The following is a 17,104-nucleotide window of genomic DNA, read 5'->3' as shown; positions in this document are numbered from 1 at the left end:
ACTTTATGTACATCTAAGAACCCCATACACCGTATGAACAAACTGATAATTCATGCACCTGGTCATAGATATAAACACAGACCAGTATACCTGGGCAAGACACGTAGCTATATCCCCAGGAAACCACATATAAAACAACTTCCAAATTCCAAGTTACCCCTAGCTAATGAGTCAGCTCTCACATCCACAAACACTAACAAATAACCTTATCACGCACCTCCCATACATAGATACCATCCTCCATCCCCTGTATAAGCAAAGAAACCATCTCTCCGTCAAATACACACACCCTCGGTACCCAAAACATGTGAGCCTTAGGGCCCGACTGAAAAATACAAACACGGAGCTCCAGCAAACATCCTTCCCCGGCCACGGCCCTGGAACACAGTACACTCCACACACACACTCTCCACAAGCCCCGAACAGACCCACGAATAGCCCGTGCCCTGCAAACATGCACACCTGTGTCCCCATACGTATGTCCCAAACACACTTCATGCCACGTACACACCTGCGCATACATACCCCCTCCCAAATTCCCACAGGATTCACTCTTCCATCTTGGAGAACACACAGCCACACACCGCACACCAAACCGCACACACACTACTGTTCACCGGCATATACACCTCCACACCCTCCAAATACAGCGCTCCGCCTGCACGTTCACACACAGGCATGGCCGCCCAGTGGCCACAGCCGCCCGCAGACACGGCGTGAACCGGAGGCGCTGTCAGAGGCGGAAGAACTGCCGGGAGCCGCGCTGTTCAGAAAGCGGGGGACACAGACCGACGCCCCGAGTTGGACTCACAGGCATCACTGGGCCGTGTAGGCCCCCATCACTGACCTCCAACGGCCAGTGGCTGTCAATTCCCGGTGAAAACACAGAAATATGTGAGGGTGTCGGGCCTGAGCACAGACCCGGGGCACAGAGCCCACAGGGAGAACCACAGAGAAGAGGGGGCCCCTGAGGGGAGAGGAGGCCACGCGCCCCTTACCTCCCTGTTTGCCTAACGGACTCCGGAGGCCGCCATGCCAGGCCCCGCGTGCAGCCTGGGTGGCCGTTGGGGACCTGTCCTGCCTTTAGCGCATGCGCGCGCCTGTGGGCGCCAACCGCCCCAACGGACGCTGGGAGCAGGTGCAGGACAGAGTCCCGCCCCCAGTGGGCGTGCTCGTGCGCCCTGGCGCGAGGCACCCTGGGAAGGGCCCAGGCTGTCCCTGCAGGAGAGGAAGGAGTGGAGGGAGGGGCCCTGTGAGGCCTCCTGCAGGTCCTCCTGCTCAGGAACCTCCCAGCCCGTTGCAGGGAGCACTTGCGCCTTTAAAGTTGCAAACGTGCAGTCCATGCACTTGGCTGCCCCTCGGGACGGAGTTTGGGAGAGGCCGGCCTGAAGCACTGTCCTCGGAGGGGCCAGTGCCTTCATGCCCTTGGACTGGTCCGTGGTTTCTAGAGAGTAGGTCCTTCCTCCCAGAAGTCCGGGCGTGCATTGCACAATTCCGGCCAAGAACTTTAGACCTGGACACACTCTAAGAGACACTTGCCCCTGACCCCGTTCCTCTGTATTTATTCAGTAAGTGGAGGTTTTCAATAAATGTTGCTTCACAGATGTTTCCGTTGCAAGGTTGTTGTGCAAACATTGATCAAAACATGACTGTCTGGGCCAGTTTCCGTTGACATGGCAGGTAGCATGGGAACAATGTCACCGTGCCCGCCCTCATTTTTTGCATTATATTGCAGAATTTCAGTTGGCAATAAAACATATAGTAGCAGAATCAACTTACTAGAGTTTGTCATATTTCAAAAGAAACTGAAATCATCTGATTTTCGTTCTGGTCATTTGCAAGAGGGGAAAGAGGCAGGAGAAAGACACATCACTGCATTTTCCATTTTGCAAAATTTGACTGTGAACTATGCAAAGGCATTACTTTAAAATCTTACAAAATGTAAAAAGTTAGACACTGAACAACATTATACTCTGAGAAACAAAAAGTGGTGGTGTCTGGTCTTGCCCTGTAGGCTACAGGGTCTTGCCCTGATGGACGGGAGCAAAGGGGATGGTTTGTAAGGCTGGGCCGGCTGCATCTGCAGGGCTCCCAGCACTGGGCGGCACTTGGGGCCACAGGACTGCTTCCTAAGGAATGATGTGCACACAGCCACCGAGCATGCTGCCTCTGCTGGGTCAGTCCTAATTTCAAACACTGGGTTCCGTGTGGCCATAAGTTCCCATTATTTCTTCAGGCTGCCTGTTCTGAATTTTGTTCAGAAAGTGTAGTCTGTGTTGAAGTCAACCAAGACCAGATAGGAAGCAGGTTGAGGAACCCAGAACTAGGGTGATGGATCAAGAACTGAAATAAAGGTCACATCAGGGGACTTTGGGTGCCTAGAACTTACAGAAGGTCATTACTGCTAGTGTGTCTTTAAATTTGTGATTTTAAATTTGAAAGGAACTGCTGGTTCTCTCCTACCTATCAGAGCCCTCCATGGAATGCCCCCCCACCCCCACCCCAGCCCATTGGTCCTCGGCCCCTCCCCCGCTGCAGAATGTCTGGAGCCCTACATTCTACAGTTTAAACCCAAACCTTCCCTCCACTGGATGCTGAGCAGCTGTTGGAGCAGGTCAGTCTCTGGATTCTCGACTTGACTTTTCTCATTGTGGAGGCTACTAGGCAGCGGTGGTCGGTGAATGAGCCTGCGGGGATGGCTTCAGTAGGAGGTAAGACTATAGATTGGAGAGGGGATGTTTTAAACACTGAGATGTCCCTCAAAACTTGGGGTTAAACTGTGACACTGGGGAAACACGCTTTGAAGTAGGGGAGGGAGGGAGCACTGGACCTCAAAGCACCTGTCACCTGAGAGGCTGGGAGCCAATGGGAACCTGTGAGGGCACTGGCAGGAGGGCTCCTAGAGGTGGGTCAGGGTGGCTCAGGGAAATGCCTGGGTGTGGAGAAAGGACGGCAGCAGGCACGTGGGTTCTTCCCAGAGGGGAGACAAGCCACTCCCACGTGTGTGTGGGGAGTAGTGGGCGATGTCGTGGGGGTGGCACAGGGTGGTCACGGGAAAGCCTAGTCCTGTGTGCTGTTCTTGGGGCACCTGGAGCTTGCCCCGCAGTATCTTTCTAAGGGACTTGACCTGAGTTCACTAGAGCTAATGGGGGCCATGGGAGGGTCTTAGCCAGAAAGCTGTCCAGTGGGGCTGCCTGTGGCCAAGTCCACAATGAAATGTCCCCACTGAGGGCTGGGCTGGAAGGTCCTCCAACTGCTGCAGCCCAGAGCTTCTCCCCTGCTTCTGGCCCAGAGCTCACTCCTCCTCAGCCCTGGGAGATGCTTGTTGGCTTGGATTCCACAGGGACAGGGCGGCCGGGTAACTTCCACCGAGAGAGGGCCCGGTTCCCTGAGCTGTCCCGAATCGTTCCCCCTGTGGCCACCCAGGTCTTCAGACCGACTTCCTCTTGTCGAGCATCTCATGGTGCACCCTCTGCCCTGCCCTTTACCTTTGAGATGAAGGGTTTGCTCATAGTCCATGTCCCTGCTTCAGGGACAGAAAACAGATGTGGAGCCTGCGTGGTGTTCCGTGGAACATCTGTGAAGGCGGATTCTTTTTTAAAGGGGAAGGGGAGTGCACAGGGACAGGAAGACCATGGCCTGTGTCAGTAGTAAATGTCCAAGGCCGCCTGTCCTGAGGAATTAGGGCACGCAGTGTGCAGCCTGCTCTCCTGGACTAGGTCTGCTCGAGCTCCTCTGAGCGGGGATTTGTTCAGACAACTGTGTCCCACTGTCACCTGCTCACACCTGCTTCCTATTGGCCTTCACTTTCCACTGTTGGGAGCTGGAAGGGGAAGGACCTCACACAGTCTGCAGTCCCATGACCCATCTAACAGGACAGCAGCTATGGAAGTTTCTGGAAACCCTACCGACAGCCCCACTTTGCCGCATTCCCTGACTCTTCTCTAACCCTCTGCAGCCATTGCTGGCTGTGAAATGACAAGCTCCTGAGGGGCCATTAGTCTGAGCCAGTGATGGCGAACCTTTTGAGCTCGGCCTGTCAGCATTTTGGAAAACCCTAACTTAACTCTGGTGCCATGTCACATATAGAAACTTTTTGATATTTGCAACCATAGTAAAACAAAGAATGATATTTTTGATATTCATTTTATATATTTAAATGCCATTTAACAAAGAAAAATCAACGAAAAAAATGAGTTCGCGTGTCACCTCTGACACCCCTGTCATAGGTTTGCCATCACTGGTCTGAGCGCTGGGGCCGAGTGGCAGGACCTGGCCCGTGTTGAGTGTTCACTGTTGGTTCTGACACACATGTGCACGCTGGTCAGTGCGTTCAAAGGTCAGATCAGGGTCCCTGTGCCTTCTTGTGGAGAGACATTACTCAAGTGTTTCTGTGTTGTTGTGCAAACCCAGGAGAGAAAGGGGCGATTTTGTTGAAAAAAGGGAAGACAGAGGAGCAGATGGGGCCCTGATATTTCAGACACGGCCTGTTCTCAGAGGCCCTTTGGGTGCCTAGAACTTACCTTAGAGACGGTCACTACAGGAGTGGGTCTGCCAGGGGTCATTTCCCCCAGAGCTGACTGCTGCCCAGGGCCATGCCCTGAGGCTGGCAGGGTCGGTGCCAGGGAATCCTTAGGGCGGCTCTCAGGGTCAGCGCTGGCTGGGGCCGTTTCTTCTCGCAGACAGTGGTCAGGGAGCCTTGGCGCTGGGGAGCAAGCTCTCCAGTGGAGTAATTCCCAAATGGAGGTCAGAGCGTGACAATGACCTGAGGACATCTGCCACCTCCGCAGTTTGCCCATCCCAATGGCCCTCCCCTGGGAGACTCACTGCTCTGATTCCCCAGTGGCTACAGGGGGCACAGAGTGCCTCAGTGCTGTTTGCTGGTTCACCTCCTCCCTTCACCCTTTCCTTTGTCTCAACAGCATCTGCAGTGCTAGGAGCGGATGTGACCCTGAAGCCCGGTGCCCCCGTCACTCCTTTCACAGCACAGCCCTTTCCCCCGCCCACTACTGGCCCCGCACACCGGCCACCTTGGGAGCAGCACCTGCCGCCCCTCAAGACCCCGTCATTCCCTCCTGGCCGCCCCCTGGTGCTGCCCGCTTTGCCCAGGACACCTCTGGTGGCAGGAGGTGCTGGTCAAGGCCCCGTTGGGCCTGGGGCTTATAACATCATGGACCAGGCCAGGTCAGAAGGGGGACGACCACAGCCCTCCCACACTCAGACCATTGTCCTGACTCAGGCCCCCCTCAACGGGAGTGCTCCAGGTGCCATCTGTGGGGGTGCTGTGTGTCCTGCACCCCTCTTCTTGGAAGCCACTGAGGTGGAGGCGATTATGCCCCCCTCGGCTTTTGGGGACACCCAGGCTGGCGATGGAGGCTGGTGTCCCCGCCTTCCTCCTCAAGCTCCACCACCAGCTGCCCAGCTGGCCCCCATCGTCCCCCGAGTGGATCATCGACCACGGCCACACACGGCTTCCAAGGAGGGTGGCCTGGCCGGCTCCCAGTCCAAGGCCTCGCTGGATGATGCCTGTAACCCCGAGAGTGTGTATGAGGACTTCCGTCGTTGGCAGTGCTTCAAGGCCCTGGCCCGGGGGCACCTTCCCCAGAGTCCTGATGCGGGAGCTCTTTGCTGCTTCCTCATGTGAGTGCACTGGGCAGGGCAGGGGGCGCGCCTGGAGCTTTCACATCAGAGGAGCTGGGAGGGACTTGCAGGCTGGCTAATCCCAGGATGCTGGAGGGCAGGTCTGAGGGTAGGGTCCCAGCGATGGGTGTGAGTGTAGGGTCAGCCTCCAGTCCTGGTTCATGGGCTGGTGTGAATGTGAGGCCATGACAACAGCAGCTGGAAGGCTTGTCTTTGCACACAGACGCCTCTTCCCTCACCTGCCAGTGCTCAGTGCTGCCGGGTGGGGGTGGGAACCTGGCGCCACTGAGCTGGGGTGGGCAGGCAGGTGGAGGCCAGGCTGCAGCCATGACTGACCTGAGGCATTACAGGCCAGCACTGCGGTCCCTGTCCCGCCTGAGGCCCACCATGACGCTGCAGGAGGGAATAGGGCAGGCCATGCAGGAATGGCAGAACAAGAGCAACTCTGACCAGAGGGTCTATTTCGAGATGGCAGAAAAGTGAGTCCTTGGTCCCCACAGCTGGGGGTGGGGGTGTGGCTGACTACTGGGCTTGGTCCAGCTGTGAGGTCTCATCAGAGAGGAGGGTGGTGGGAGGGTGTCACTCAGCACGGGGTCCCCGCTGCCCAGAGGCCCTTCTCTCCTGGGGAAGCCTCTCCCTCAGCTTCAGAGCATGGGTGCTTCTGTCCCACCTCCCAGGGAGCTCCCCCTCCTCTGACCCTGACCCGTCCTGGGCTGGACATGAAGGCTCAGGACAGGGTGGGGGAGGTGCCCGCCCCGTGGGCAGACTCCAGCCAGAGGGGCTGTGCAGGAGTGTGCTCAGCCAGCCGCCTGCCTCCCCAGTGTCCGGGCCCTGACAGCCCCAAGGCCCTGGCTCTCCCATCCCCCCACCCGCTGCTGCCTTTCTGGGGCCTCCTTCTCAGCACAGCTGTGCCCCCCTCACCCCCAGGTTCATGGAGTTTGAGGCGGAGGAGCAGATGCAGTTTCAGAAGTTGCAGTTGAAGAAGGGGGTGCAGACCCAGCCCCTTCAAGCCCCACCGAGACCTGATCCTCGGGGGCCCCCAGCCCCAGCGGTGGGCGGGCAGCCAGGTAGGCCAGCACGTTCCCATGGGAGCCCATGGCCAAAGGCAACAGGGCCTAGGGCAGGCCACTGTCACACCCACAGGGGCCCTTCGCCTTCAGGGGGGCTTTGGTCTTTCAAGGGAAACAGCCCTGAGAGTTGGGCCTCAGCGGCCCTTTGTCTGAATGGGGTCTGGACCTGGTCCACTTTCTCATCCCCTCTCCCCACTCCCTGTCAAAGGCCCCACATGAAGTCGGCTGAGAAGCGGGCTGGCTGCGGGGCCCCTTGGAGATTCGGTGGCTCCACACGTCCTCACACATGACTCTCTTGGGTGCTCCCCTCTGGCCTCTCCCCTCACATAGCCACAGGCTTCAGGTGGCCGGACCCAGCCGCACCCATATTAATGCCCCGAACACTGCCCTCAGCATCGCATGCCCCGGAGGTGGGAGCTTTATCCCCTCACGCTCCCTTCTCTTCCCTCTCTGCCCAGCTCGCACTACCAGGAAGGCTGTACCCAGCGCCCAGTGCGCCCTCACAGCCCAGCTGCCCCGGGAGACCGAGTCCCGCAATGGGATCCCCACTGAGGCTGAGCAAGAGGACATGGACATCATGGATGAGCTGCCCATGGGGGCGCCAGGTGGAGGATGGGAAGATGAAGAAATGGAGTGGCTGCAGGATGAAGATCTCCTGAGCTACCTGGACCAGCTGTGCTTCCAGGAAGACTTTGTCACCCAGGTGGGCTGGCTGGTGGCTCCGGGTCTATAAGATCCCAGAGGGTGGCACTGCAGCACCCCGACCCGGGTTCTCCCAGGCTGATGGGATTGGGCTCTGCTCTTTGTTCCTGAGCTGGGCACGTGAGAGTGTGTGTGTCTGTGTGCATGTGTGCGCTTTGTGTGTGTGTGTAGTGTGTGCTGTGTTCATGTGGGTGTGCCCGTGTGTGTATGTGCATGTATGTGTGTGTGTGTGTGTTTGTGTGTGCACCTGATGACCATGATGGAGTAAAACACCGGCCTGAGCAGGAGGCCGGGTGGGTCTTGGCTTTCCCACTTGTGCTCCAGGCCCCGCTGACTCCCAGTTTGCTCCCTGCCAAGGGGCTCACAGCCGCTTCCTTCTGTTCCAGGTGGAGGAGGTCATTGACCTCCAATTCATGGAACAAATAATTTCGCCAGACACACAGCAGGATCCCTTGGCCCTAGCTGAGGAGTTGGAGCAGGAAGAAGGGCTGACTGCTGCCCAGGTGAGCCAGGGGAGGGTGGACATTAGGGAGATGGGAGGGGGTCCCCAAGTGAGCCATAGCACCCAGGAACCCCAGGGGAGTTAGAGGAGGGAAAGGCCCTAGTGAGTCAGGGAGGAAGGGAGGTTGATCGGGGCTGGGAGGCCTTCAGGGAGCCAGGAAGGGCACACCCAGGTAAACCAGGGCAGGGAGCAGCCCAGAACCAGGACACGCATGCCTGTGTCCACGCCACCCCTGCCTGCAGGCACCGCATGCCGAGGGCCCAGTCCTGGGTGGGAGCAGGGCAGGACAACAGAAAGGAGAGGGCTACAGAGAGGAGGGCGTGGGAGCCCAGAAGGGGAGGGGCCACAAAGCTGGGAATATGGCACAGGGGACAGAGTAGAGACACATGACTGCGGTGGATTCCAGTCACGGTGTCACCTCCCACTCCCCTCCCCCATCTTCCCCCCCCCCGCCCCGTCCCATTGTCCCGTCACCCACGCTCCTCCTCCTCTCACAGGTGTGCAGCGCCAGTCACTGTCCCTTCTTCCTCCCAGCTGGTAGAGAAGCAAGTCCTGGCCTCCAAGGAGGAGGGCGTGCAGGCACCCCCGAGTCACGGTGCTCCCCTGTGGGGCTCAAGTCCTTCTGAGTCTGAGACCCGCCAAGATGCCCAGAGGTGTGACCGTGGCCCCCAGCTGGGGGTCAGTGACAAAGCCTGCCCACCAGAGACTGACTTCAAGGACCAGCAAAGGCGCGGCCCAGCAGGCGCCCACCGGCCCAGGCCCCAGGCCTTTGCTGCCTCTGCGGGGCGTCAGGAGCATCCACCACTGCGGGCTCGATGCCCCCCCTCTGCTCCCCAGGGCCACGGGCCTGCTGACTGTGCACTGGGCCCCAAGGAGGCCTGCGTCCCCAGAGAGGCCTCTCCTGTCAGGGAGACTCGCGGGCCAGCGGACAGGCCCCGTGAGGAGGACGAGGACCTCTGCAGCCTGGCCTTCCTCTGGGCCTCTCCCGGCCGCCTGCTGCCCTGCGCGCTCTCTCTGAGTCCTGTCCCCGCCTCGGGCCTGGCCTGCCCTGGAGGTCGGGGGCCCCGGGGTGCGGCCCAGTCCCAGTCCCTTCAGAGACGAGGCCTCAGCCGCGCTGCACCTGCAGCATCCAAGTCTCAGAAGCGGGCGCTGCGGGGAGGCCCCATCCATGCTGAGAAGACCCCCCGCCCAGGGGCCGACCTCGGGGTCTGTGGGCGGCCAGCACTGGCTCTGGGGCTGGTGCCCTCCTCACAGCCTCGCAAGAGGAAGTGTGACCCGTCTGACCCAGGGAGTGGGAGGAAGCGGCACTGCAGCCAGGATGGAGCAGAGGGGTGTGCCCCCCACTGCCAGCGCCCCGAGGGGCCCAGACTGCATGGGGCCTGGCTGTCCCCCAGAGGAGCCAAGGGCTCCTTCTCATTGCAGGGCTGATCCTGCTGCTCCACTGACATGGGAGGGTGGGAGGCAGGAGGGAGGGTGGGACCCTTAGGGCAGGGGTGGGTATGGGTGGGGGTAGGAGGGAGGGCAAGACCATTAGGGTAGGGCTGGGCCTGGGGAGGGAGTGCAAGACCATTAGGGTAGGGCTGGGCCTGGGGAGGGAGGGCAGGACCATTAGGGTGGGAGGGGGCCTGGGGTGGGGGTAGGAAGGAGGGCAGGACCCTTAGGGTGGGAGTAGGTCTGGGTGGGGGTAGGAGGGAGGGCAGGACCCTTAGGGTGTGGGTGGGTCTCGGGTAGGGGTAGGAGGGAGGGCAGGACCATGAGGGTGGGGGTGGGGGTAGGAGTAGCACCTTTGGGACATTGTGGGTCTGTTATGAATAAAGATAATTTTGTTTGAAAATGCTCTGGGGGCCGCTGTGTCTGTACTCGGGTCTGCGCTGCTCCTTGGAGAGGGGACCTGAGAGGAAGGGAGGATGCGGGAGGTCCTGGGCGCTCTGCATCCACAGGGGACCCTCAGTCCCTCCTCTTGATTGACAGGGACCTCTTCCTGCTCCTGGGAGCACAGAGCTCTCTAATGCCCAGGGACCCCTCCCATCACTTCTGCTCCCAAGGCCAGACTGTGCCCTGACCCGAGAGGGAAAGGCTGGGCCTCAGGGGGACCTGTCCCCCATGGGCCTCCTGCAGGAGGAGCATCCTCTGTCTCAGTGGGTGACTGAAGGTGGAGGGGGGTGGGGGCGAATCTGGAACAAGGGGGTGACAGGAGAGTAATGGCGACAAGCCTGTTAAAGGTGGGTACACGGGGAATGGCAGAGGGTGGGGAGGATACCAAGTTCCTTGGGGGATTTCTGTGTGGGACGATCCTGTCCAGCTGGGGGAGGAGGACCCCTCTGCTGTGGCTGGGGGACGGGGCTCAGGGACAACGGGGATTCAAGGACGCCCACGACTGCTGTCCCTTCCCTCCCAACCAGGGCTGGACTCTTGTGTGATAGATGCTGATGCAGATTTACATCCGCGTGGGAAACAGAAACTAATCACAACCTGTGGGGCCCTTTCACAAGCTCGACCAGCAGGGGCGGCAGGGGCCCAGGTGCGTGTGGCCCCAGGGCTGGTGGCAGCTGAGATCCAGGCTGAGGGAGGGGCCCCGTCACCGGCTGTGGGCACTGCTACCGACCCCACAGACAAAGCAGGGACCCAGCCCGGATGTAAGAGTGAGATGAACCAGCAGTGAGGGACGGAGCTGAGCCAGGAAGAGACCTCTGTCTGCAGAACTGCCTGTCCCAGCTCTGCTCCGTGTGGCCACGCCCTGGCCCACACCCCTGCCTCCTGGCCATTGCCTCTTCCCCAAGTTCAAGTCTGATTCCTGCCCTGTGCTCAGGTTGGCTGGGACGGCTGAGGCTCCCAGGCAAGGCCCCAGCCCACCCAGCATGCAAAGCTGTGGCCCCGGGCGGTAGTCCGGCAGCAGCGATGGGATGGGGCTGAAGCTGTGCAGTGAAAGGAGGCCTGGCCCTCTGCTGCCCCCACAAAGAGCTCGGGCGAGAATGGACTCATGTCAGGGCCCTAACCCCCTCCCACAAAATCGCAGGTCAGCCCTCAGGTCCTCTGCTGCCTTCCCTTGTCCCGTGTGGCGGGCAGCACCCACTCTCCCAGCCTCCTGGGCACTTTGTGGAGGAGACTTCTCACCTGGGCCCATCTTTCCCCGGCCGCTGCCCCCTCCCTGTCCAGCTGGGTCTCAAACAGAGAAACGGGCTTGGAGGTTGTGCCAGACTGTGTGTGTTGTGGGGCTGGTCCAGAAGCCGCCTCCCCTCCCGGGTGAGCAACCTCCCCATGAGTCCCGATGTGTCCCTGCATGGGTGGCAGGCCCTGGATGCAAATGTGTGGGTGACGGCCAGAGCCTCGACCCTGAGTCGCTGGTGTGAATTAGTCCTGCAAATTCTCTGCTTTCAGGGTCTTGGTGGTGAAACAGGATAACCTCTCCCCCTCCTCCAAGGTGTCAGGAGCACTGAGTTGTGTTTGAAGGGAACACACTTGCTCCACCCCTGTGTGACCTGTCACTGTCATTAGGTTCTCACCTGGCCCCAGGTGTCTCTGCGCCTGTCCTCACTTGCCTGCTGTTTCTGCCTTTGAGTCATTGTTTGGATGAACAGTTCCCAGGGGGACGCAGAGCCTGGGCTGCCCCCACCTCGGAGCCCTGGGAACCCCGAAATCTCCCTGGAACCTGCACAGTGGGGCCGACTGGAGGCCTATTGCTGCTTGAATCGTGGGCAAGGCCAAGTCCATGGGGTACGTGGAATCCTGGAGAGATTTGCACATTAGCGTTTGGAAAATACTACGGTAGGTGCAATGGGGAGAAAAGGGAAGAAGTGTTTCATATTTCCCTGCAGCCAACCTTCTTTATTACAAACTTATTACAGGCAGTTCTGCAGACATAAATAAAATGAACTGGGTTTGTAATAAATGAATGGAAAATAAACTTGACATGACACCCTGGAGGGCAGTGCATAAGGCAGGAAGCAGGACTGCGCTCTTAGTGACTGAAGTAGAATCTGTGGAAAAGGCAATGCCCTCCCATCACTCCTCAGGGGAAATCACGATGCTCATATGGAGAAGGTGCTCCCTGTGTGCTCAGTGCTCTCTGCTGCTTCTCTTCCTTGTAGGTTCTGGTGGGGCTGCAAATGGGTGGAAGGGGGAGTAATATTGTAATATTACCTCCTCCCTTAGAGAGCCTGGGAGTGAGTTCTTTTCCCGTTTTTCTGTGAGGAAAGTGCACCTGGGAAGGTCAGGGTACTGAGTGCAGGTCCCACACCAGGAACTGGGACAGCCTGGGAGGCACCAGGCAGGTTTGGCTGCAGAGACTTCCTCCTTCTCCGCGTGGAATCAATCCCCTGGAGGAAGCCCTGGCATCCTGGGGAAATCCCAGTCACATAGGACCGACCTGTCACCACCCTCGTGACTCGGAGCTGCATCTCATTGTGCATGGAGATTGCGTTTCCCTGATGCTGAGCATCTTTCCTCTGCTTCTGGCCAAGTGTACATCTTCTATGGAACAATGTGCCCTCATCGTTTGCCAACGTTTAGTTGGTTTGGCTTTTATTATTGAGCTGTAAGAGTTCTTTATATATTCTAGGTAAGAGTCTTCCCAGAGATATGGTTTCCACTAAATTCTCCCATTTTGTGGGCTGTCCTTTACTTTCTTGAGAGTGTCTTTGGAAGGAAAAAAGTCTTAACTTCTAATGAAGCCCAATTTATTTATTTATTTTCTTGTGTTGCTTTGGTGTTTGGTGTTATATCTACAAATCTGTTCACAATCTATGTTATGGAAATGTATGCTTATGATTCTTTTTTTTTTTAAACCATCTTTACCATTTTTACATGTACACTTCAGTGGTGTCAACTACATTTGCATTGCTGTGTCACAGATTTCTAGACAATTGTCATTTTTCAACCTTGGATCTCTATACAGATTAGACACCAATTCTCCTACCTTCTTCCCCAGACCTTGACAACCACCTTTCTATGTTCTACCTTTGACTTTGACTACTTTAAATACTTAACGTGAGTAGAATCACAGCAGTATTTGTTCTTTTGTGACTTGCTTATTTTACTTAACGTAATGTCCTAAAGGCTCATCCTCCGGTGACTCACTTTCCTTGTTTTCAAAGCTCTTGGTTTGTACAGACCACATTTCTTTACCTTTTCATCTGCTGATGGACATTGGGGTTTCTCTTGGCTATTGCAAAAAAAAAAAATGTAGCAATGAATGTGGGTGTTCAAATATTTCATTTGAATATTTTATTTATTTATTTATTTATTGTTTTATTTATTTATTTATAGTTTTATTTTTTAATCCTCACCTGAGGATTAAAATCAGTGAGCAAGTAAGATGATCACCTAAAGCATCTAATATGCTTTTTGTAATTGGCTTTGAAAATCATGCCATCATTTTAATAATCCTTACTTTGTAGGTGATCATCTTACTTGCTCACTGATTTTGAGAGTGTCTTTTGAGTTCTACTGTTTTAAGAAGTGTAGCTGGGTTCAGGTTAAAATATTCTCTATCCTCCTCCTGACCTCTTTTGCTTCATCAACTGACAATACATATTCTTCATCATCTCTAGAAAATGTATCATCTTTTTAATGTTGCATCTCCTCATCTTCTCTTGTCTCTACCCCTACAACCCCAAAAATATGTATACTGTCCCATCCTATGTATTCTCTATGTCTTTATCTGCTCAGGCTGCTACACTGAATACGACAGAGTGGTTTAAACAAAAATATTTATTTATTTTCTTCGTTTCTAACTTAAATTAAAAATTTCTCAATTACAGTTCATATTCAATATTATATTACTTTCAGATGAGTTACATAGTGGTTAGACATTTCTATCACTCACAAAGTGATCCTTCTGGGAAGTGCTGCACCCATCTGACAGTATATATAGTTATTACAATATTATTGACTGTATTCCCTAAGCTGTACTTTACACCCCTACGACTGTTTCATAAATGTCAATTTGTGCTTTTTAATCCATTCGGCTTTTTCATCCACTCCATGCAACCCCCCTCCCATCAGGCAGCCATCAGTTTGTTCTCTGTATTTATGAGTTAGGGTTATTGATAGGTATATAGTTATTACCATTTTATTATTTATATTTTACCTCTTTTTTCTTCTTCATCTTATTAAAGAAGTCCCTTTATCATTTCTCATAATATTGGTTTCGTGGTGATGAACTCTTTCAGTTTTTTCTTATCTAGGAAGATCTCTATCTTTCCTTTGATTCTAAATGATAGCCTTGCTTGGTAATCTTGATTGTTGGTCCTTGATATTTGTCACTTTGAATATTTGTGTCAATCCCTTTTGGCCTGCAAAGTTTCTGTTGAGAAATCAGCTAATGGTCTTATGGGAGCTCTGGTTTACATTACTATCTGTTTTTCTTTTAGTGCGCTTTTCAGATTCTCTGTCTAACATTTGGCATGCTAATTATATGATGTGTCTTGGCATGGGCCTCATTTGGTTCATTTTTTTGGGGGGGGACTCTGCACTTCCTGGACTTGTATGTCTATTTCTTTCACCAGGTTAGGGAAGTTTTCCATCATTATTTCTGCAAGTAGGTGTGTAATCCGTTGACTCTCTTCTCCTTCTTTTACCCTTGTGGTGTGAATGTTGTTACTCTTGATGTTGCCCCAGAGGTCCCTGAAACCACCCACATTTTAGGGGGGAGTTCTTTTTTTTTTTTTTAAAAAAAATATATTTTATTGATTTTTTACTGAGAGGAAGGGAGAGAGATAGAGAGCCAGAAACATCGATCAGCTGCCTCCTGCACATCTCCTACTGGGGATGCGCCAGCAACCCAGGTACATGCCCTTGACCGCAATCGAACCTGGGACCTTTCAGTCCACAGGCAAAAGCTCTATCCACTGAGCCAAACAGGTTTTGGCGAGGCGGGGGGAGTTCTTTTTTCTTTTCTCTTTGTGTGTGTTCTGTTATTTTGACTTCCATATCATTGATTCAGTCCTCGGGTTTCATCTAATCTGTTGTTGATTGATTCCTATGTATTCTTCATTTCAGTCATTGTACCCTTTATTTCTGACTGGTTCTCATTCATGTTTTCTGTCTCCTTTTTTACATTTCCTATCTCTTTGTTAAAGTTCTCACTGAGATCATCTGTTCTTCCCCTAAGTTTGCTGATCATCCTTATGAGCGGTGTTTGAAATCTGCATCTGGTAGATTGCTTGTCCCCATTGTTGAGTTCTCTTTCTGGAGTTTTGTCCTTTTCTTTCATTTGGGACATATTTCTTTTACTCTTCATTTTGGTTGCCACCCTGTGTCTCTTTCTATATATTGGGTAGATCTGCTATGTGTTCCGGGCTGGGCAGAGCAGCCTTATGTAGTAGGTGTCCTGTGAGTCCTAGTGGCACAGTCTCCCTGATTTCCTAAGCGAATCTCCAAGGGTGTCCCACCAGTGGATTTTGTGTGCTCTCCTGTGGTAGTTGAGCCCCGATTGCTGTTGGCACATGTGTTGGTGGAACTGACACTCAGGGTTACTGCTTTTGAAGACTTGTCATCACTACAGTGGACAGCAGTTGTGTGGAATTTGAGTGGGATTCATTTGAGCATGGCCGGTGCCGGCCATGTTCACCTTTTGGTGTTTCCTTTTTGGCGCTACGTGGGTGGTGCTTCGGTGTGGTCTGAAGACAGCCACCAGGCATATTGATACTAGAGCCTTTTGAGAGGGGTTCTGGTGCAGGTTCAGGTCAGCCCCTATTTGTGTTTGGCCTGGGGCCACATGGTTGGACTACAACGTGATCTGTGGTTGGTTGTTGCCTGTGCTGGGTTTAGTGGCACCCGGGAGTGGTTGTGCTGTGAACTGAGGCTGGCTACCACTAGGGCTGCTTAGCAAAAGGTACAGGGCCTGCCGAGGTCTGCTGTTGCTTGTTTGGGATTTAGGAACCTGTGATAGATTTTAGAAAACTGCATAGTGTGGACCCAAGTTGGTCGCTTGTGTGGGTTAACTTCTGAAAGAGATTCTGGCAGGCCTATGAATTGGGTGGGGCAAGAGAACCACCGGTGTGGGGCAGGTTAATGGAGACTCACATTTGGCACCAGCCTTTAACTGCAGGCTGTGTATATGTGGGAGGTGAGGGAGAGGGCTCACAAAGGAACTATGGGTCCTGCCATCACTTTATTCTAGCAGAAAGCAGCTCCACTGAACCTCGCCCTGAAGCCGGACAATTCAGTCCCTCCCACATGTGCCTGGTGCCTTTCAAACTCCTGACCCTTTCCTGGAATTTGGACGGGTTTTGGTGAGCAGGTGTGTCTGTGCTCAAGCTCTTTAGGAGGATGCCTGGGCCTATAGCAGCCCTCCATCTCACCGGGACTGAGTTCCTACTGATTTTCACAACCATCCACTGTGGGAACTCTTTTTCCTGACACTGGTGCTGTCGGCTGGGAGTTTGATTTGGGGCTGAAACCCCTCGCTCCTCAGTGGGGACATTCACTGCTGGGATATCCCTCCGAATTCTTACCTGCCACAGGGGTGTGGGGAACCAGCTGTTGTTCATCTTTGCCCCTCTTTCCAGTCTCAACGTGGCTTCTGCTTTAGATCATGTTATAGAAGTGCTCTTCAGCTAGTCTTCAGGTGGTTTCCAAGAACTACTGTTTGGTCATTTATTTGTAATTTTGCTGGAATCACAGGAAGTGGTGAACAGAGTGCTTTCTTGCTCTGTCCTCTTGACCAGAAGAACAACATTACTTCTTAAACAGAGACTTACTTCCCATGGTTCTGGAGGCTGGAAGTCCAAGATCAAGTTGCCAGCAGACTCTATGTGCATGCATTTCCCTTTCCTATTTTCTGACTCTTTCTTTTCTGGGCTACGCTTTATTTAATTTAGTACAGTGACTTCCACGTCATGAATTTCTTCTTTTGCGAAATTTTGCAAAAATGTGATCTTATCTACTTTCCCCCCATTTACTTTAAAATACAAATGTGTAATGTTTGTAACATTCAATTTCATTATATGTTATAAATATATGAATTTTCAAGAGTCAAGATTTAATAACAAACAATGGCTACTGCTTTATTCAGAATATTCTTTTTTTGTGATTGAGAAAACATCCTCACCCGAGGAAATGTTTATTGATTTTAGAGAGGGAGGAAGGGGAAGAGAGAGAGAGAAAGAGAAAGAGAGAAACATTGATTTGAGAGAGAAACGTCAATTGGCCGCCTCCTGCACATGCCCTGACCAGGGATTTCACCTGA

General features: G+C 54.0%; 1 protein-coding gene across 1 annotated transcript; it reads left to right on the top strand.

The window, feature by feature from the left end:
- The first annotated feature begins 2,695 nt into the window (after window positions 1-2,695).
- On the top strand, window positions 2,696-9,342 carry LOC138998931 (NUT family member 2G-like). The gene is made up of 7 exons (XM_070400973.1): window positions 2,696-2,711; window positions 4,923-5,640; window positions 5,991-6,119; window positions 6,568-6,707; window positions 7,169-7,413; window positions 7,799-7,915; window positions 8,449-9,342. The coding sequence occupies exons 1-7, from the start codon at window positions 2,696-2,698 to the stop codon at window positions 9,340-9,342; spliced, it is 2,259 nt and encodes a 752-aa protein (XP_070257074.1).
- The last annotated feature ends 7,762 nt before the right edge of the window (window positions 9,343-17,104 follow it).

This window comes from Myotis yumanensis, unplaced genomic scaffold (genome assembly GCF_028538775.1).
Source record: "Myotis yumanensis isolate MYYU_CA2020_CCGP unplaced genomic scaffold, mMyoYum1.0.hap1 SCAF_21, whole genome shotgun sequence".
In the NCBI taxonomy this organism is placed as follows: domain Eukaryota; kingdom Metazoa; phylum Chordata; class Mammalia; order Chiroptera; family Vespertilionidae; genus Myotis; species Myotis yumanensis.
Note: the sequence above shows the minus strand (reverse complement) of the source record. Positions and strands in the feature narration are given on the sequence as shown.